Source organism: Aegilops tauschii, chromosome 7 (assembly GCF_002575655.3).
Source record: "Aegilops tauschii subsp. strangulata cultivar AL8/78 chromosome 7, Aet v6.0, whole genome shotgun sequence".
Classification (NCBI taxonomy): domain Eukaryota; kingdom Viridiplantae; phylum Streptophyta; class Magnoliopsida; order Poales; family Poaceae; genus Aegilops; species Aegilops tauschii.
The window spans coordinates 88,352,958-88,372,296 of NC_053041.3; the positions used below are offsets into that span (position 1 = coordinate 88,352,958).

Consider the following 19,339-nt stretch of genomic DNA (forward strand, 5'->3'; position numbering starts at 1 on the left):
TGCTCTCTCATCATGGGTGTGCTCGTGCCTGTTGCCTGTGATGATGTCTTTTTCTCAGGTTATTTTGTGGGGGTAATTCTGTGAGGATGCGTCTCATATGCCAGAAGTTGGTAGGGGTAGCATGTTGGGGGTGTTTTCATGTTTTCACTTGTGGTTGCCTTTCGTGGTCAAGTTGTAACGGTTTTCGCCCAGTATCCCGTAATTAAGTGGGCAACTCTCTTCTTCTTAATGAGTGAATGTGGCAAAGCTTTTGCCTCTGTTTCAAAAAACCCCGCAAGAATCTGTTAAGCGGGTATTTGGGCTTGTACATAACATATATATTCACAAGAATTTGTTAACACAAGGTTATATTCAATCTTTGTATGAATGTAAACCTGCTAAAAATAAGGGCAGAAAACCTAATAATTAAAGGAAGAAAAAAAAGAGAAGGTGGGAGGGGGAGGGAGGGACGGACGGACGGATGGCCACGACGCCCGGAGGCACGAGAAGGCCGAAGTCGTCGTTGTTGCGCATGGTGCCCGGGGGCGGCGGCTCCAAGACGCACGTGGAATGGCAGGAATCTTATCATTATTTTTTAGTCTCTGAAATTTGATGATTCTGTTGTTTACTCGGTTGTAACTTGATAAAGTTTTAATATCAAAAACGCATGGAAAAATGATCTTATTTCAAAGCCCTCGGTATAAACAACACGAATATACAAACAAACCATAATTTAGATTATTATTTTTTGTTCAAAAAGTATTAAAAAATAAAATTGAAAGTCAAAGAAAAATGGGGGTCGACTCGAACCAACCAGCGGTTGGATGGTTAGAGGGACAGTGGTATCCCCAGCCCATCAGGGTTCAAGTCTTCGTGCTCGCATTATTTCTGGATTTATTTCAGAATTTTCTGCGATGCGCTTTCAGTGAGAGAAGACGTTTCCGTCAATGACGAGGCGCCTACGGTGACCTTGCAAATCTCAAGATGATATGGCGGCTCAGTCTTTCGAAGGTGCTCATAGGGATAGGGTGCGCGTGTATGCGTTCGTAGGGGTAAGCGTACACGCATATGTATGAGCGTTTGCGTCTGTGCTGCCAGGGGCGGATCTGGGCCCCAGGCCCCCGGGGCCCAGGCCCGGGGCGTGGTTTTTTTTAGTTATTACCTAGCCATGTTTTTTGAATGGGCCCGGGGCTTAGCCCAAAACACAACCAGGGCCCAGGCTGTCCATCTTCACAGCGCAGCCCAGCTCGCCCCCGATGCCCAGACCTAGTCACGCCCCGACTCCCCTGCTCGCCTGCGCCCTCCGCCGCTCCCCGCTCGTGATGGCCGCCGGTGACTCCGCCGTTCGCCCGCGGCCCTGCGCCCTCCGCCGCTCGTGACGGCCGCCGGTGCGACCTCCGCCGCTCGTCCGCCTGGCCTGCTCCGCTGCTCGCCCCGTCGCCCGTCCTCTGCTCCCCTGCTGCCCTGCTCCGCCGCTCGCGCAGCCCAGCTCACCGCCTCGCCCGCTCTGCTGGTTCCTGCTCTCCGCCACGCGCAGCCCAGCTCGCCGCCTCGCCCGCTCTGCCAGCTCCTGCTCTCTGCTGCCCAGGATTGGTAAGTGGCTGACCATCAGATGCTATAACTTGTTTTCTGAATATTTTTGATCTGCTAGACTGCTATAATGTTGGGATTTGCTACCACAATACCGCTTATGGTCCATTGCTGCTGTCGAACATTTAATTTCACTTGATCAAGGCACTGATGTTGGCTTTTCATTTGTCTAAGGTGTTGGCTCTTCTTCCACCGTTGATTAAGTTATGGAAGACACTGATGAAGCAAGCCATTGATTTGGTATTCTTTTTACTGCACGTATTGTTCGTAGTTTTTGTCATCTTTTTTATCAATTTTGTTGTCTCTCTAAGCATTGAGTTTAAATTCTAAATTTTTGGTGCAATTGAGTCATATTTGAGGTAGCTATAGCTAGCTTGATGGATGTTAAGTTTTTCTCTCGCGCCGAAATTTTTTTTTGGGCCCGGGGCTTGCTTCAATCCTGGATCCGCCACTGTGTGCTGCTGCTGTGTTCAAAAAAGAAAAATGGGGGTTGACGCCCGACCTATGGGATGGGTCGATGGGACTACGAGCCTAATTGGTTTGCAGCCAAAAATTGGCAAGCCAACTATTGGCGCTTACCAAAAGTTGACGGGCGATTGGTTCGGCTCGAACCGTGGGCGCGCCAACACGCGGGCTAGCCAAATATTGGTGGCCTCACGCACCGCTTCCAGAACCAACTCCTGCCCCCACCGCTCTCCCCTCACGGTTCGCCCCACCAGATCTAACCCTGTCCTCCTCCTTCGCCCTAACCCCATCCCCTAGCGCCTCCTTCCACCGCCCCTGCCCCTGCGCCGCCGGTGACCAGAAAAGCTCAAGGACCTCCGGCGGGAAGTCCTCGGCCAGCTGCCGAGCAGGGCCAGATCCACCGGAGCAGTCAAGGTTAGTTCGTGCCCAAATGTCATGGGACTTCTCTTCTTTCCCCGTGTACTGTACCCAATCACCGCTCTCTCATCTGACTCCACAAGCGGATGTACGTGCTTATTGTTTCTAGATGCGAGTGCGTACGTGCTTATTGTTTGCTAATATTTTCTCTGTCTTGTACTCGGAACAAGATTCAGGCACGAATCAGATTATTAAAGTACCTTACATCTGCATAAATTTGAAGCTAAATATGTTGCTTAAAGATCCTGGACTAATTGATGCTAGTATATCAGTAGAAAATGTCCCCTCGTACTTTGCTTCTGCATGGTGGGAGGGCTGGCACCTAATACTCTTCTAATTGATTTGAGGGCCTAAAAGACAGAACAGTATCATCTTGCTTTTGATTGACTACAGAAGTCACCTACGAAGCACCGATACTTTAGAAGTTGCCGTATCGCCGTTCAGAACGTCTCCGATACTCCGATACGCCCGATACTGCTTCGATACGCGTATCCCACAAGTATCCCCTTTTCTTATTTAAAAGAAAAAAGAAAAATTCTGATTCGTGCCTGAATCTCGTTCCGAGTACAAGACAGAGGAAATATTAGCAAACAATAAGCACGTACGCACTCGCATCTAGAAACAATAAGCACGTACATCCGCTTGTGGAGTCAGATGAGAGAGCGGTGATTGGGTACAGTACACGGGGAAAGAAGAGAAGTCCCATGACATTTGGGCACAAACTAACCTTGACTGCTCCGGTGGATCTGGCCCTGCTCGGCAGCTGGCCGAGGACTTCCCGCCGGAGGTCCTTGAGCTTTTCTGGTCACCGGCGGCGCAGGGGCAGGGGCGGTGGAAGGAGGCGCTAGGGGATGGGGTTAGGGCGAAGGAGGAGGACAGGGTTAGATCTGGTGGGGCGAACCGTGAGGGGAGAGCGGTGGGGGCAGGAGTTGGTGGGTCTGCCGGGGCACGAACGCACGCACGGCAACAGAAAGGAGAGAACCTTCGCGAGCTATCGCTCCGTGTCGCGCCGCCCGCCTCCCGTCCGGCTCCCCTCCGTCGCCGTCGCGCTCGTCCTGGCGAGATTCCGCACGAGCCCAACTGCCAGCCACTCGCTGTCCTGCACTATCCCGACAAGTTCGCCCGCTGTCTCTTCTTGCACAGCTGAGCCACTCGCATCCTCGGGCTCAGATCTCTCATCCAAGAGTCCCCCCGGCGGCGCCCCTCCTCCGCCCCCGGACCGTCATCCCGCAGGTAAGCTGAAGCTGACCTCTCTCCGTGGTCGCTCCATGGGCGGGCCGCGAGTCGCCTGCCCGTGCCCGCCATGTGTTCGATGGAATAGCCATGAGGTTGATGTGTATGCGGTGCACGCGTGTGCTTTTGCTTTTCTTGAGCTGCTGCTGGCCATCCCATCCTGATTGTTACGGGTGCTGCTTGGAGGGTATCCGATCGGAATTAGTTGTGACTGAGCAGCAATTTTGAAGCTTCTGCCGATAGGAATTTGACCATGTGGGTAAAGAAAAAAAAACATGCTTTGTGGTATGTGCATAAGCTAAGTAGTTTCAGCAGGAAAGTCGCTTGTTCAGGAAGTTGATTACATGTTGTTGTCTGGATAGGTGCCCTGTTAGCTGTTGCTGCTAGCACTGTTTTTGAGTCGCGCGACTAGTCGTCAACTAGTCCATGAGTCCCACTGCACGGTTTTAGCTCGGTTTTCCGTGAATTAACTGGGCAATTCTCTTCTTCTTTATTAATGATATGAGGCAAAGCTTTTGCCTCTGTTTCGGAAAAAAAAAGAGTCCCACTGCCAGATGTCGACTCAACCTCTCGACTAGTCGAGACTAGTCGCGACTAGTCCATCGGCCAGGCACGACTCGTCAAAAGTCTCTACCCAAGAACGACTCGTCAATCATCGACTCGAAAACCTTGGCTGCTAGTCTCAATCCCAGGGGACCTCATCGTTGTGTCACTTTAGGCGATCTTTTGGGCAGCTGAAATCTGGTGCTGCAAGTCTGGAGTCCGTCTTTCCGTCCCAGTTCCATTTTTTCTATAGGATCTATTTGATAGTACAAGAAGGATCACGTGTCTTTTGTATGCGTGTTCATACAGTCCTGGAGGAACTCTGTGGCAGGGAGTCCAAGACAACAGATCATCTGCTCTTTACCTGCTGCCGCGTCGCGCACGTCTGGTGTGCCCTTGGCGTCGACCGTGGCCTCCACTGCGGCGATATCTGGGAGGTCCCGTCTCCTCCTCTTGCACCTCAAAAGCACTGGCCTGCTGTGCGACTTCTCCTTGAGCGAATTTGGAATCATCGGCACGATGTGGTGTTCCAAAGCAAACGTCCTGCTGTCAGCCGTGCCGTCGCCGCTGCTGCCGGTGACCTCAAACTTTGGTCCTTCCGCCTGAAGCCTGAAACCGTGGAGACCTGTCAGTTTGGAGCCCATTCCTCCAAAACCTGGACCTGTGATCTCCCTGTAGTTCTGCTTATTTCTTTCCCTGCCTGAACTTTTGTTGGGTAGAAAGCCACAAAACTCTTATCTGTACTCTCCCAGGACTCTGGGTTTGCTGCGTGAGAAATACATATTCAGGTGGGGCGTCTTGCCCCCCGGTGACTTCTCAAAATAAAGAGAAGTCCTGGGGGAAGCATAAGCCATGAACTGTTGCCTTGACATCTGCTTTTCTTCTCAGTGTCGATCTCACTTAATCCCGTAGTACTTATAATATACATCTCGCACACATTTGCTGATGGTGATCGTTCACTTGTTTACCTTTCCCATGCAAGGAAGTCTGAAACCTATGTTTTTTTTCCTGTTTGCAGGTTTGAGATCGGTGCATTGCTTGGTTGACCCCTACTTGTGGAAATGCTTGATTCACTTATTAGCCATGTAATAAGATCTTCAAACAGCTCTGACTCGTTTTTTGCTGTGCTGTCATCTTCACTTTATCTGACACTTAGTAAAAGCACTGATGTGCCATATTTATCTTGTTGGCCCAGGACCCAAAGGTGTTGACTGAGAAGAAGCCTGATGAGATAATTGCCAGTGGTGTTGTTGAAAGTCTGCAGAATTTTCTGCGCAAGTGCATCATAGCTGTCCTCTCATATGGCCCAATGCCTAAGCACATCGCGTTTATCATGGACGGGAACCGCAGATACGCCAAGTCCAGAAGTATCAAGCAAGGCACCGGTCACAGCGTGGGCTTCGCTGCTCTAATGGCAAGTCTTATCTACTGTTACGAGATGGGTGTCAAGTACATCACGGTGTATGCATTCAGCATCGACAATTTCAAACGCGACCCTAGTGAAGTCAAGACCTTGATGGAATTAATGGAGGAAAAGATCAACGAGCTGTTGGAAAACAAGAACGTCATCAACAAGGTTAACTGCAAGATCAACTTCTGGGGGAACCTGGACATGCTTCCTGAACCAGTGCGGCTGGCGGCCCAAAAGCTGATGGCGAGCACCGCCGAGAACACAGGACTGGTCTTCTCCGTCTGCATGCCGTACAACTCAACCTCAGAGATCGCCAACGCCGTCACCGAGCTCTGCAAAGAACGGAGGGATATGATGCAGGGGCAGCAGGCCAGCGGCCGCAACGGCCGCCCTGCAAATGGCGGCGCATGTTCGGATATCTCGGTGTCCGACCTGGATCGCCACATGTACACCGCCGGCTGCCCAGACCCGGACATTGTGATCCGGACCTCGGGCGAGACCCGGCTGAGCAACTTCCTCCTGTGGCAGACGACGTTTAGCCATCTGCAGAACCCAGACCCCCTCTGGCCTGAGTTCTCCTGGAGGCACCTCGTCTGGGCGATACTGCAGTACCAGAGAGCCTACCCGTACATTGAGCAGAACAAAGATCTGGCTAAGAAGCAGCTGTGAGTGAGGGATCTCATCTCCTTCGGAAGGAGATATATGCAGATGTTAATCAAGAAGATACAATAATAACAGAACAGGCCTGGCATTGAAGCGTCAGTCTGTGAATAAGGGATCTGATCTCCTTTGGGAGGGGATAAGCAGATGCCATGAAAAAGATAGTACAGCAACCTGTTGAAAGTTGGCCTAATATTTTTCGTGTATGAGAAGAGTGTAATTATGGAAACCATGTGTATTATGATGTACTAGTACAATTCTTCGTTTTTGCTGTTGTGTTAAACGTCAGCAATATCTTGCCACCTAGGCTGAACACGGGAGCCAAGTCGAGAAAATTGTAAAGCTTTTAATGGTACCGCCATGGTGCCAAGCTTATGATTGTTGCTCCGGTTTGAATGGCACTGATGTTGGGGAAGAGGTTGTTCTCATGACCACAAATGGGCAAGGGGGAGCCGATTGCCATCATTTCGCCGCGCCGGAGTAAAAACGCCATTGCAGCCGCTCCTCCACCCCCCCCCCCCCCCCCCCTCTCCTCTGCCACCGCCGCTCCACCTTGCCAACCCTGGATGGCCGTCGGAGCCCCGGCCGCCCCGCCGATGCTCGATCCCGAGCCACCCGAGCCATGACCGGCCCACCAGTGCTCGATCCCTAGATGCCGGATCCCCGGCCTCCTCACCAGTGCTCGATCCCTAGATGCCGGATCCCCGACCTCCCCGCCAGTGCTCGATCCCGAGCCACCGGAGCCTCGGCCGCCCCGCCAGCGCTCGATCCCTGGTCTCCCAGCCGGTGCTTGATCCTGAGCCACTGAAGCCTTGGTCGTCCTGCCAGTGCTCGATCTCGAGCCGTCGGAGCCCCGGTCGTGCTTGATCCCAACGGCACCCTTCAGCAATGGCGGAGACAAGGGACCAGCAGGGGCCCTGCCCCCCTCCCCCCCCCCCCCCCTAACATCTGAAATTTGCTGCTAAATTGTTGATGAACAATGTAGAATGAGTGATCATTTGCTGCTTAAAACCTATTGTCCTATTGTTTGGCCCTCCCCAAGCTATTTTGACACCACTTGGCCCCCTCGTCCAAGTTTCCTGGCTCCGCCACTGCCCTTCAGTGCTCCTCCCCAACATGAATAAAACCACTGATCCAGCATCGGCGGACGTGTGAGCAGACGACGAGAAGCAAGCCGGGCTGGACGACGAACGTGCGAGCGGATGACGAACAAGCAACGTTCAGTTTTGGGTTCGGTACTAGTACCAGCCGCTTCGATTTAGGTTCGGTTTTGGATGCTCCATTTTAATCTAGTTTAGCCACTCCAATTTTGTTCAATTTTTTACGTTTCGACAGTAAATTCAGTTTCGATAGTTAAGTTCATAGACAAGAATAGGTTCAGCTTTGGAGCCTTGACGTATTTTTACGTTTTTGGTGATGTAAAAAAGCATTTTTTAATAATGTATATTTTACTCCAACAATAGTTTGGTAATATAAAATACATCATCTATTGGAGATGGTCTTAGCTTTTTTTTAGAGGTCGAGCCTTGTTTAGCTTTTTTTTAGTCTAAACACACTTTATTTAATTATCATAATCCAAATACATTGGAATACAATTAAAGTCCGAAGGTTCGAGGAGCCACAAATGACGTCCTAAAAAAAGTCTTAAAACGTGCTTAGCGAGGCTATGTGCCTTAATATTAGTCTCAGGTCCCTCGAAAATGAAAGTACGAGACATGAATTGGGCTGAAGTTGATTTGATCTCCTTAACGATGCTGCCATACACAATTGATCTTGATCTTTTTAAAGCGTTGGTTAGTTTTACTTGGGCCACGTCAACCAAAGAGAAGAAAGAGAAGAAAGCTGGGGAGGCCTGAGCACCACATAAGAGCAACTCTAGCAGACCCCGCATCCGCCCCCGACCCGCAAAATAATCGTCAAAATGCGGATACGGGCCGGAAAACCTGCCCGACCAGACCCTGCATCCCGCTCCGGCCCGCAAAAAAATTTGAGGGGCGCGGCAAATTCCCGACCCCAACCCGGGAAAACGTGGGTTTCCCCCTCGCGGCTGCGGTGCCCTGCATCAGAGAGAAGCAGTTGGCAGGAGGGACATTTCGGCCCCGCGCTCTTTCCCCCTCCTTCCGCCGCCGCCCGCCCTTGCTTCCGCCCGCCGCCGGCGATTCCGGCCATATATGCGGGCGGAATCGCGCTGCGGGGCCGCCCCACACCCTCCCGCACCGAGCCGCTGCATCGCCCCTCCGGATCCGGCGAGAAGAGCCACCCCCCGTCGTCGCCGCCGCCGGGGATCGACCACCATCGAGCGCGCCGCCTCGTCGCCGCCCGGGATCACCTGCCATCGGTTAGTCCTTTTTTGTGATTTTTGCGAGCTGTGTAGTTGATTGACGAGCCGGTGTGCGTGTAGATGGAGTTGAGCCCATGCGAGAAGTTCTTGCTCTCCGATTCGTCCGATTCGGGCGACTCGGATGTTGAGACCATGCTTGTGACATTTCGGCAGCAAACATTAGTCATGGCGCTTGCCGTGAAGGAGCATGAAGACGAGCACCGGAAGAGGAGGCGAGGATCGACTGTTGGGCGTCTGTGCATTCCTCAGAATCGCCATCTTGGGAACGAGATGTTGATGCAAGACTATTGCACGGAGAATCCTACATATCCTCCGCACCTCTTCCGGAGAAGGTACCGAATGCGCCGATCCCTCTTTGTGAAACTTGTTCAAGCTTGCGAGGCAAATTGCCAGTATTTTACTCAAAGAAGGAATGTCGCGGGCTTAAAGGGATTTAGTGCATATCAAAAAATCTCCGCAGCTATGCGGGTGATTGCATATGGCGTTCCGGCTGACTATGCCGATGAGTATCTTCGCATTGGTGAAGATAGCACAATTGAGTCTGTGCGTAGATTTGCGAAAGTGATCGTCCGTGTCTTTGGTCCTGAGTATCTTCAGGCACCCAATGAAGATGACACAAAGAAATTGATGGCATCTAATGAGAGGAGAGGTTGGCCTGGCATGCTAGGTAGCATTGATGTATGCATTGGAACTGGAAAAATTGCCCCAAGCCTTGGCAAGGAATGTATTGTGGCAAGTCTCGTGATGCAACAATTGTGCTAGAGGCCGTAGCATCCGAGGATTTATGGATTTGGCATTGCTTTTTTGGTATGCCGGGCACTCTCAATGATATCAATGTGTTGCAACGGTCTCATTTGTTTGCTAGGCTTGCTAGTGGTGATGCTCCTGCTTGCAACTACACTATCAATGGGCATGAATACACAAAGGGGTACTATCTCGCAGATGTATATACCCTCCTTGGTGCATATTTGTCAAGAGCATCAAAGAACCCAAAACAAAAAAACAATGTGAATTTGCAAGGGTGCAAGAGGCAGCTCGAAAAGACATTGAAAGAGCATTCGGTGTTTTGCAATCTAGGTTTGCCATTGTCCGTGGTCCTGCTCGTTTTTGGGATAAGAAAACTTTGAAGAACATCATGACATGTTGTGTTATTCTGCACAATATGATTTTTGAAGATGAGAGAGGAATGAACTTAGAATTCTTTTACGACAATGTGGGTAGCCGTGTCAAACCAGCTAGACCGAAACCACATTAGACCTTTTCTTCAGACATACAAGGAGATTGAAAATGCAGGCACACACTTTTAACTTCAGAAAGATCTCATTGAGCACCATTGGCAAAGGGCTGGACAATGACTAATTTTTGTATTCATTTGTATTTGTATTCATGACAAGTTTTGTATTGCATTATTTAAGTTTGCTACGGTGATTTGAATAATTATTTGTAATGCGAATGATTATTGTATTATGTTTGATTTGAATAATTCAGTTTGTTTTCGATTGTTGAATTATGTTGGATTTGATATTTGCGGGCTGATGATATGCGGGATGCAGCAACACAAAGAGCAGACCCCGCAAAGCCGACCCGTAAAAAGTATATTCCGCGAATATACTTTTTTACAAATCCGTTTGGGGGTCTGCATCTGTGCCAGCCCGAGCCAGCCTGCAAAAAGGTTTTGCACGAACTGTAAACGCGTTTTACGGGCCGGCGGGATGCGGGGTCTACTGGAGTTGCTCTAAAGGAGGCCTGAACCAAAGAGAGGCGACCGTGCGACGAGGTGGGCTGGACGGGCTCCGTTTGCCTGGTCAAGAGATGTCAGGCCGCGCGTTCGTCTTGCTCGTGCATTCCTGCCTTTGCCCGCCGCTCCAAGTTCCATTCATGCATCCAGCACGCCGTCACTTGTATTAGATCCCACGCGCACAACTCCTAGAAATCATCGGTCATGCCATGGCCATCGCGGAGACCTCGCCCCTCCACCGGGTAATCGACGCCCGCCGGTGGGACGCGGAGCGCCTCCTCGGCCGCCTCATAGTCGTCGTCCACGCCGCCTTCCTCGACGCCGGCTTCGCGCCCCACGCCCACGGCGTCCCGAAGCACCGGCGGGTCCCGAGGTGGGTGGACGCCACGGCCTCGACCCTGCCTCTCGTCTACGCCGCGCCGCGCCTGCCAGACGCCGCCGTCGCGCTGAGGATGCGGACGCACGGGATGCGGATCGTGTTCTACGTGTGCGTGCCCAGGCTCGCACTGCCAGACCCAGGACCAGGAGTGCACTGGGCGTGCGTGGACGCGCTCGCCGCGGCGCCGCTAATGTCCGGCGGCCTGGACGGCACGGCGCGCGCCCTGGCGGGCGTCGGCGCCTGCGGGCTGCCCGCGCTCTGGAGGGAGCTCGCGGAGAAGCTGTGCCGGGGCGCCCTCGTCGACCTTTGCCGTGAGAACGACGTGGTGCTGTGCCGTGAGAACGCGTTCGTGTCGCTCCCCGGCGACGTCACGCTGGCAGTCCTGGCGAGGCTCGCCGACGTCTTGGACCTCTTGGGGGTGGCGAGCACTTGCACGGAGCTGAGGTGCCTCGTGGCCGACCACGACAGCGAGCTCTGGAAGCACAGGTACAAGGCCTTGTGCTCGCTGACATGCTGCGACGACTCGCCTGAGACGAGCTGGAGGAAGGGGTGGTGCGAAGAGAAGCAGATTTTTCTAAACGAAGATGGTGTCACCTCCTTCGTAATAGACTTCTGGTAAAAGCGTGATTCGTTCTATTAATAACTGAATTTGAAATGATATACTTAAGGCATCCTTAAATTTTTTATTTTTATATTCCAATGAAAACTTTAGTTCTTATAAAGGATTAAATCCTTTTCCTCTCAATAGTATATTGAGGAAGAATATACATTCTGGCGATTTGTATCCAAAGACTAATTTAAATTGCATCTAAAATAAAAATAGGATTATGAGTACAGAGTAAAGTTTGACGCAGCTAGAAAGCGTGAAGCGGCGGCATATGGCTATTGCGACAAACCTCGCTCTGGCCTTGTGCTTAAGTATTCATTACAATAATACATTATTATGCTAATTGCTACTACAATTTTATTTTCTTGACCGTTTTCAAGAGGACTTACAAAACTGACAATCGTCAGCTTAACCATCTGTCAAGCTCTGGGTCTCCATATTATGTATACCTGGTATTTTTTGTAAACTGTTGTTTTGCGGCATTCGATTTCTAGATCTCATTTCAAGGGGCGAGTGGATATTGTGGTGTTTAAAGTCTGATTGGTTATTTTGCTTTACAGTTGGTTTAGTGCTGAGCTGCTGAGCATTGGAAACAAGCCACAGTGCTTACTCCGGGAAATTGCATTCAAGCACATAACGGGTTGAAGATTAGGACCCCTTTGAATTTGAACAAGACCATGCTCATTCTTTTTCAGAAAATGGGTGGTTTGGTTGTTGATACATTAATCAGATAAATTAGGTCGTAAGATCGAATCAATAATTTCATTATATCCATTTCTTGTACATTCTATTTTATATGGTATTTCATACCTTCTATTTTATATGATATTTCATAAAGAATAAACCATAGGGATAGAGTCTAGAATATAAGTAATAAAGTGAATAAAAAGAGGAAGGGGGCAATCCAAATGTTGCTAATATATTACGACCATCTGATTAATATTGAAATTCATGGACATTTTTGAATTCGTGAATATTTTTTGAATTCCTAAACATTTTTAAAAAGCATGAACATTTTTTAAATTCGCGAACAGTATTTCAAATTCATAAACATTTTTTGAAATCGCAAATATTTTTTAAATTTGAGAACATTTTTTGAATTCAAGAACCTTTAAAATTCATTTTTTTATTTTGAAATCCCGAAACATTTCTTAATGAAGCAAAAAATAATAACAGGAAAGAAAAAAATAGGGGCGCCCGCCCCGCACATGGGCCGGCCCAAAGCGCACACGGGAGGAGCAGGGGGTGCCCGTGCCTGTGGAGCTCGCCACCACCACACACACAAAAAAAGAAAAATGGTTGCGCGTTGGAGGTCCAGCCACCGCCAAGTCGGTGGGTGCTACGTGCTCTAACGAGGTTGCACATAAAGTGCTCGTCAAAATGCCTTAAAGTGAAGAGGACTATTTAAGAGGTGTGGTTGTTTGGCAGAAAATATGGGAGGTCAAAAGAGTATTTGACAAAAACTATCACATTAGGGGTTGCCGTCCCACAGAACTACCACATTCAAAAAAGTGACTGATAACTACCAAAACTTTCTAATTTTATGACTAAAAACTACCACTTCTAAAAAATGGCCAATTTAGACGATTTAAACACGTTTATGACATGCGGGACCCACCTGTCAGGGCTGACGTGGCGGCAAAGTCAATTCCGTTTATTTTGATCGTTGAGCTGACCGTTATGACAGCTGGGGCCCACACATCATTCTTCTTCTTCCTCTCTCTATCTCTCTTCCCTGAACTCTCTATCCCGAGCCACCATGGCCATGCCACTCTCACCAGCGTCGCCGCCGCCAAGCCTACATCGAGCCACCACGGCCATGCCTGTCACCGCCACGCCCAGACTCAGTCGTCCCCTTCCCCAACTCCTACGCTCGCCCAGGTTAGCTCCGATGCGCAGTTGGTTGACCACGGCAATATGGGCGACATCGGCGAGAATTTCGTCGAGCTGCTGCTGCTGCCTGGACCTCAGTACCGTGGCTGCCGGAGCAGAGCAGCCGTCGCAAGGAGCAGCGGCAAGCAACAATGGCAAAGAGCAGCAGCCGCAAGCAGCAGCATCGGGAAAAGAGCAGCATCAGCGGTGGCAAGCAGCGGGAAGGAGCAGCAGTGGCAAGCAGTAGCGGGAAGGAGCTAGATGGGCATGGCGTCGCCCGCCGTGGTTGCGGCAACCCTCCAGCCCTACCGTGCCGCGTGCAACACCTCCAGAACGGGGCTATGCGGCACTTGGAGCTCGGCCGCTCTGCACACAGGAGCTGGCACGCCCTGGAGCTCGCCAGACCAATGCCAGCCGGCTCCAGCGACGAGCTCGTCGGCAGGGACCTGATTGCTTTTTCTAAAAAACTAAAAATGACCTGATTGCTTTTTTATAAAACTTGCAAGGATTTGATTGTTTTTTTAAAAGTTATAGGGACCTGTTTATTTTTATTTTTTTGAAGGGACCGACGTGTGGGCCCCACCTGTCATAACGGTCAGCTTAATGGTAAAAAACGGAGTTGACTTTGCCGCCACGTCAGCCCTGACAAGTGGGTCTCGCATGTCATAAATGTGTTTAAATCGTCCAAACTAGCCATTTTTCAAAGTGATAGTCTTTAGTCACAAAATTAGAAATTTTTGGTAGTTATCAATCACTTTTTTAATTGTGGTAGTTCTGTGGGACGGCAACCCTTAATGTGGTAGTTTTTTGTCAAATACTCAGGTCAAAACTCAAAACAGACACGCGTGGTCTGGGCAGGTCCGCAGAAGTTTGAGAGGCCAGGTCACCTTAATCCTAGAATCAGAACAACTACTCAAAAGGCCACTACAGCAAAAACTACAAGAACCACAAGACAAACTATATCGACAGAAACCTAAATATGCTACACATTTGCTACGTATCTACTGGCATTTGATAGTTCGCTGGAAGGGATTCGCATCAATGGCTGCAGCGCCCAAGGCGATGACAATGTCGGTGAGATCCATGACAGCAACCCAACAAAGGAACGCACTGACAAGACAATTCACAAACCACGAACTAGGAACATCGAAACATATGCACACATGAATCAAATGTGCATGCCAACAAGGAGATGAACAACACATAGAGTTCGCAAAAAGGTCTGGTGTGCAGCATTGGAAGCCATGGCAGTGGTCAGTGGAGACGACATAGTCGTCCACTGAAGATAAAGTAGTCAAAGCAGTTAGTCAGAAGCTCGGGCATTCAACCCTTGTATGTCCAGCTCTCAACTAGTTCAAAATCAAAATCAATTCACACACACCACCACGCATGCGTCATGAGCGAGTGTGCACGTTCTACTCTCTTTCCTCGTGCTGTAAAGGAGAGTAAAGTAGCTCTCCCTTCCCTGGCAATGTGGGATTAAACTATGTACACATCATGGATAACTTCTAGATTTCTTATAACAATTACCACGGGACATGCGGTCGAAAGCCATAATGCATACCTAGCAATTCTACAGGTTTATGTCATATTAGCATTTCTATAAAAAACAGTAGACTAGTATAAAAAATGTAGAGCTCTACTCCCCAACTGAATTATGATGCCATGCTGGTCTAATTAACATGAAACACAAGCACAAAACCAAAATCAAATTAAACCATCTTAGTTGAAGTTTCATTTAACTAACATCAAACAGGTCTCATGACCGGAAAGGGACTAAATTCAGATTACATTGAAGCTATTTCCACAAAATAGACCATATATGGCTTGCAAAATAGCTACACGCTTCCATTCCCATGTCAATCGGAAAAGATGTACTCCGTACCAAACAACTGCTGCAATTCCCTTTCAAAAGGATGAGTGGATGACACCTCACGCTCCAAATTAAGTTACTTCTACCAACTTGACCTGAAATTCAAAGCTCTTGATTTATTACCTTCAGAGCACATATGGTGATTCTTTTATGGCTATGCATGAAAATGTAGAAACTAATATGCATTGATGACCTTAAAGTCACTTGATAGAGAAACACATCATTTTTCTTCACTACTACATACACAGAAATTGGGAAGCATGCTTGACGATTTGATCATGATTCATGCATTCCAAAGTAATCTAATACCTGAGCATTCTACAAAATTGTTCGGTAAAGAACAATGATGTAACTTAAGTGTGCCATTTTTACTAAGATAACTGAAGAAATATAGTGAAGCATACACAAGGGTGCAAATTATCCAATTCCAAGCCTTGATGTATCCTTAAAGAATTCAGCTGCTAACTACAGACTATAAGTGAAGTCTCAAATGACAAAAGAAATAGCAACAAGAAAAAAAAATCAGCTATCTGAAATGATGGTGCCATTTCAAGACGTAATCACTTAACTCTCATGATATGTTTGTAACATCTGAGAAAAGCAAATCATGTAGTACTAATAAACAACTGAGTAGTCCCTTCTTAAACTTTTGATCAGTATATCAGTAGCCTAATAATTAAATCAACAGCTTCTGAAAACAAATCAACTTCTACGTCTACATGGTGGTGATTTCCAAACAAAAATCTGGAAAATAGGGGCACATTCATTGAAGTGAACAAGTCATAAATAAAGCAACAGATTTTAGAATATTGTGAGTTCTAGGAAAATAATCTAGGAAACTGGTAGGCACCAAGGAAGCTGGAGTGCCTAGTAACAAAACATGCATTGTACAACTATTTATAATACTAGCAAATTCATGAAACTCTATGCAATTTTCAGAACAGATAAACTCTGCAATTTTCAGAACAGAGAAACTCTATGCAATTTTCAAAACAGAGAACATCATTATCCGAGTGGCTTGGTGAGCAATTTGCACAGGTAGTTAAATATCTAGATCGACCAAAGTAGAAACTAGATAAGTAAATCTAACAAATACATCCTTTGTTCCTAAATATAAGACTTTTTGGCAGTTCAATTTAAACCGCCAAAACATCTTATATTTAAAAACAGGGGTAGTAGTAGATTACATGCTAAATGCAATCAGGCATCCTGAAGTAGAAACAAGAGAAATAAATCTAACAAATAGGAGATTACCTACTCCATGCATCAAGCATCTTGAAGCTTCTTGTCATCATCTGCGGCAGGCAGAGGTGCCATCCGCAAAAAGAACGGAAAAGCAGGGCCTCTGTAAGGCCTATCCTCATTGTTGAGCCCATTGTTCAGAAAAATTTCCAGCTTGACGGTGTTGAGGTTGAGCACAAGAAGATAGGAGTCGGTCTTCCTTATGGACCAGAACTCCATGTAAACATAGCCGGCCCTCATCGCCAGGATGCGCACCCTCTTCATCCACTGGTCACGACGAAGCTTCTTCAAGTAGGGAAAGTGATTCAGCAGCGAGACCTCCTTCTTGACCACCCATCCACCATTGGCGTCACTGACCCAGAGCAGCACGCGTTGCTCTTTGCTGGACACGATGCACAGCCCGCCGTGCTCCGGCATGTGCGCCACGCAGTACGATTCGCCGACCGGCACCGGCGCGGTCATGTACGACCACACCATGGTCTTCGTGTCAACCACCAATATCTCCTCCTTCGGTTCACAATAACAATCCTTCTTGGTGTTGGACCGCCAGTAGGCAAACCGCCCGGCGGCAATGCCGTCGGTGTAGGGCCAGGCAAATCTGTAGCGCACCGAGCCGTTCTCCACCCAGCTGCGGGTGCGGGAGGAGAAGACGACCGAGGCATCGTCGCCCCAGGGGTCGGGCTGTATGGCGATGACCTGGAACGAGGCGTCGGCCTCGTCGGCGACGATGGCGTAGCGGAACGGGCGGAAGTCGTGGGGCGGCTTGAAGAAGACGGCGGTCCGGTCGAGAGGGTCGTACACGGCGAGGTCCGTGCTGTAGCGGCCGAGGGAGAAGAGGAGGAAGCCGCCGTCGCAGCCACGGAGGCGCCACTCGTCGTCGTCGTCGACGTCGGGGTGGTGCATGAAGTAGAAGTCGCCGTTCGCCGCGGCGGAGGCCAGCTCGGGGTTGTTCCGAGAGGGCGCCTTGATGAAGCAGGTATCATGGTAGTAAAGGGGAAACTTCTCGCGGCCACGGTCGGTGACGAGGACGCCGACGAGCGGGGGCCTGCGGAGGGAGCCGAAGCGGCGGAAGACGGCGGGGTCGGAGGCCACGCGGCCCCAGCGCTTGCAGACGCAGGCGGCGCTGGCGAGCGACGCCATGTCGGGGAGGCGGCGTAGTACCTTCCCCAGGAGTTCGGCGCCGAGTGCGGCCACAGGCGGGACCGTCGGCCTCTTGACGCTCCCTCCCTCGCTCTACTCCCATGGCTCCATTTCTTCCTCGAGAGATTGGAATTTGGAACTCCGCAACCGCTCTCTCTTGTGAGGAAGGGATTTCCTTTTCATTCGCCTTTTAGCGCCAAGATGTTTCGGATGAATCGCGCCAAGATCGTTTCGCCTTACCGCCAAAAAGTTAGCCGCGCGCGCCGGTTTTTCGCGCGAAAATCATTTCGCATTAGCGCGAAAACGGAGGGCACCTCGGCTAATCTTTTACACCTGTTAATGTTTTGAGAAAATAATATATGTTCAGTTAAGCAATTGATTTGTAGGCGATGTAAGCATTATTTGATAATTAACAAAGCTAGCCATGAAGGCCTTTCCGTAAAAAAAAGCAATTAATTTGTAGGGATTGGCATACAAACACAGAGCAAACTTAGGTTGAGTAGACTAACAGGCATTATATATGAAGCGGCGATCGATTCCAGCGAAGATTCAAAAGAATAAATTGCATGGTTTCAACTCACTTAAACTGAGCAGGGATTTTCTTTTTCGAGGAACCGGCAAGAGCACTGCCTTTCATATTAGACCAAGAAAATAATGTTTATGTACACAGATAACATGTCTTTCTGGTGGGAAACCTAACAAAAACCCCTAACCATCCCCCAAGTTAGCTCGAATCAACCAATACTGGCTGCCACCTGTGCCCGACCAAAAGGCAGGGTCCTCTGCTTGGTGTCATCAAAGGCGAGAGCAATGACCTCGAGGTGAGTGAGGCGAGTTTCATTGAAGATACGTCGGTTGCGCTCCTTTCAGATGTTCCAGATGGTGTAGAGGAAGCGGTCGCTAAGCCTTCTTCTGTTGTCTTTGGACAAAGTGGCGGTGAGCAAGTCCCACCAGTCATCCCCATGGGAGGGGGCAGCATGGGTGTGGCCCCAAGGGCCTCCCCAATCCAGGCCTGGACGTGGAACCAAACAAAAATGGCAAACGGGCAGTCCTGGCACAAGTGAATTGTCGTCTCCAAGGCTCGAGGGTCATGCGGCTCGCCGCGAACGGCCAGCATGTCCGCCGTGAGGATCTTTCCATAGAGCATGAGCCAGCTGAAGAACTTGCACTTGGATTCCACGTGTGACTGGAGAGAACCTGGGGAAGGTTCCATAGAATTCGGCCGAGTAGGCCGAAGCAGTGAAGTAGGTACCATTGGGGGTCCACCGCCAAGAGATGGAATCATCCTGGTCCAGGGTCAGCGCAACCTGGGAGATACCCTATGTGAGAGCAATGAACTCCTGTAGTTGGGGTGGGGACGTCAGGCGGGGGACCGAACGGATCCACTTCTCCTTCTGGGGCTCCTTCATCTCCATTCTCTACTTTCTGGTGGCGATCTTGTAGAGTCCAGGGGTGACCAATCTTAGGGGGGGGGCTCTTCGGATTATATGCGCAAAGCGAACTTATATATGAGAGGCGATTGAAAAAGAGGATGATGTCACGTATATCATGCTCGCCAGTCGGCAATCCACCTCCGCCCGCACCTCCTTGGATGACACCAACACATATGAGGGAGACATGCACATGTGTGCCTCCCCCACGTTTGTGTAATTGGGCTCCTTGATGCACGATCGACTGTGGTGCACGATGGGACACTGGCGGATTGGGGGACACGTGGGTGGCGCGGATATCCGCCGTGAGCCACCCGCTACAGAACCTCGATATCGCCCCTTCGCTCCCATTCTCGATGGCGAGTCCAACCTCTCCCACTTCTGGGCGGCAAACAAAGCGCCTAGATCTAGGGTTCCTC

The 19,339-nt window shown here is 49.6% G+C and overlaps 2 protein-coding genes across 4 annotated transcripts; one reads left to right on the top strand and one right to left on the bottom strand.

The window, feature by feature from the left end:
• Positions 1-1,211: 1,211 nt before the first annotated feature.
• LOC109757670 (dehydrodolichyl diphosphate synthase CPT3) lies at positions 1,212-6,673 on the top strand. 2 transcript variants are annotated; one of them, XM_020316499.4, is made up of 4 exons: positions 1,212-1,572; positions 1,744-1,809; positions 5,246-5,312; positions 5,423-6,673. In XM_020316499.4, the coding sequence occupies exons 3-4, from the start codon at positions 5,289-5,291 to the stop codon at positions 6,305-6,307; spliced, it is 909 nt and encodes a 302-aa protein (XP_020172088.3). In that variant the 5' UTR covers positions 1,212-1,572; positions 1,744-1,809; positions 5,246-5,288; the 3' UTR covers positions 6,308-6,673. The 2 variants fall into 2 exon arrangements, with proteins under 2 accessions (XP_020172088.3, XP_020172089.3); XM_020316500.4 differs by lacking the exons at positions 1,212-1,572; positions 1,744-1,809 and adding an exon at positions 3,564-3,684.
• Positions 6,674-14,933: 8,260 nt separating this feature from the next.
• LOC109757680 (uncharacterized) lies at positions 14,934-17,641 on the bottom strand. 2 transcript variants are annotated; one of them, XM_020316514.4, is made up of 2 exons: positions 16,363-17,641; positions 14,934-15,203 (listed from the first exon to the last, which is right to left on the bottom strand). In XM_020316514.4, the coding sequence occupies exon 1, from the start codon at positions 17,488-17,490 to the stop codon at positions 16,375-16,377; it is 1,116 nt and encodes a 371-aa protein (XP_020172103.2). In that variant the 5' UTR covers positions 17,491-17,641; the 3' UTR covers positions 14,934-15,203; positions 16,363-16,374. The 2 variants fall into 2 exon arrangements, with proteins under 2 accessions (XP_020172103.2, XP_040253219.1); XM_040397285.3 differs by having other exon boundaries at positions 15,052-15,203; positions 16,367-17,641.
• Positions 17,642-19,339: the final 1,698 nt, after the last annotated feature.

Coding starts and splice junctions, on each gene's coding strand:
- LOC109757670 (XM_020316499.4), top strand. CDS start 5,289: ATGCTTGATTCACTTATTAGCCAT. Junction 5,313..5,422: donor TTGATTCACTTATTAGCCAT/GTAATAAGATCT, acceptor TTGTTGGCCCAG/GACCCAAAGGTGTTGACTGA.
- LOC109757680 (XM_020316514.4), bottom strand. CDS start 17,490: ATGGCGTCGCTCGCCAGCGCCGCCTGCGTCTGCAAGCGCTGGGGCCGC.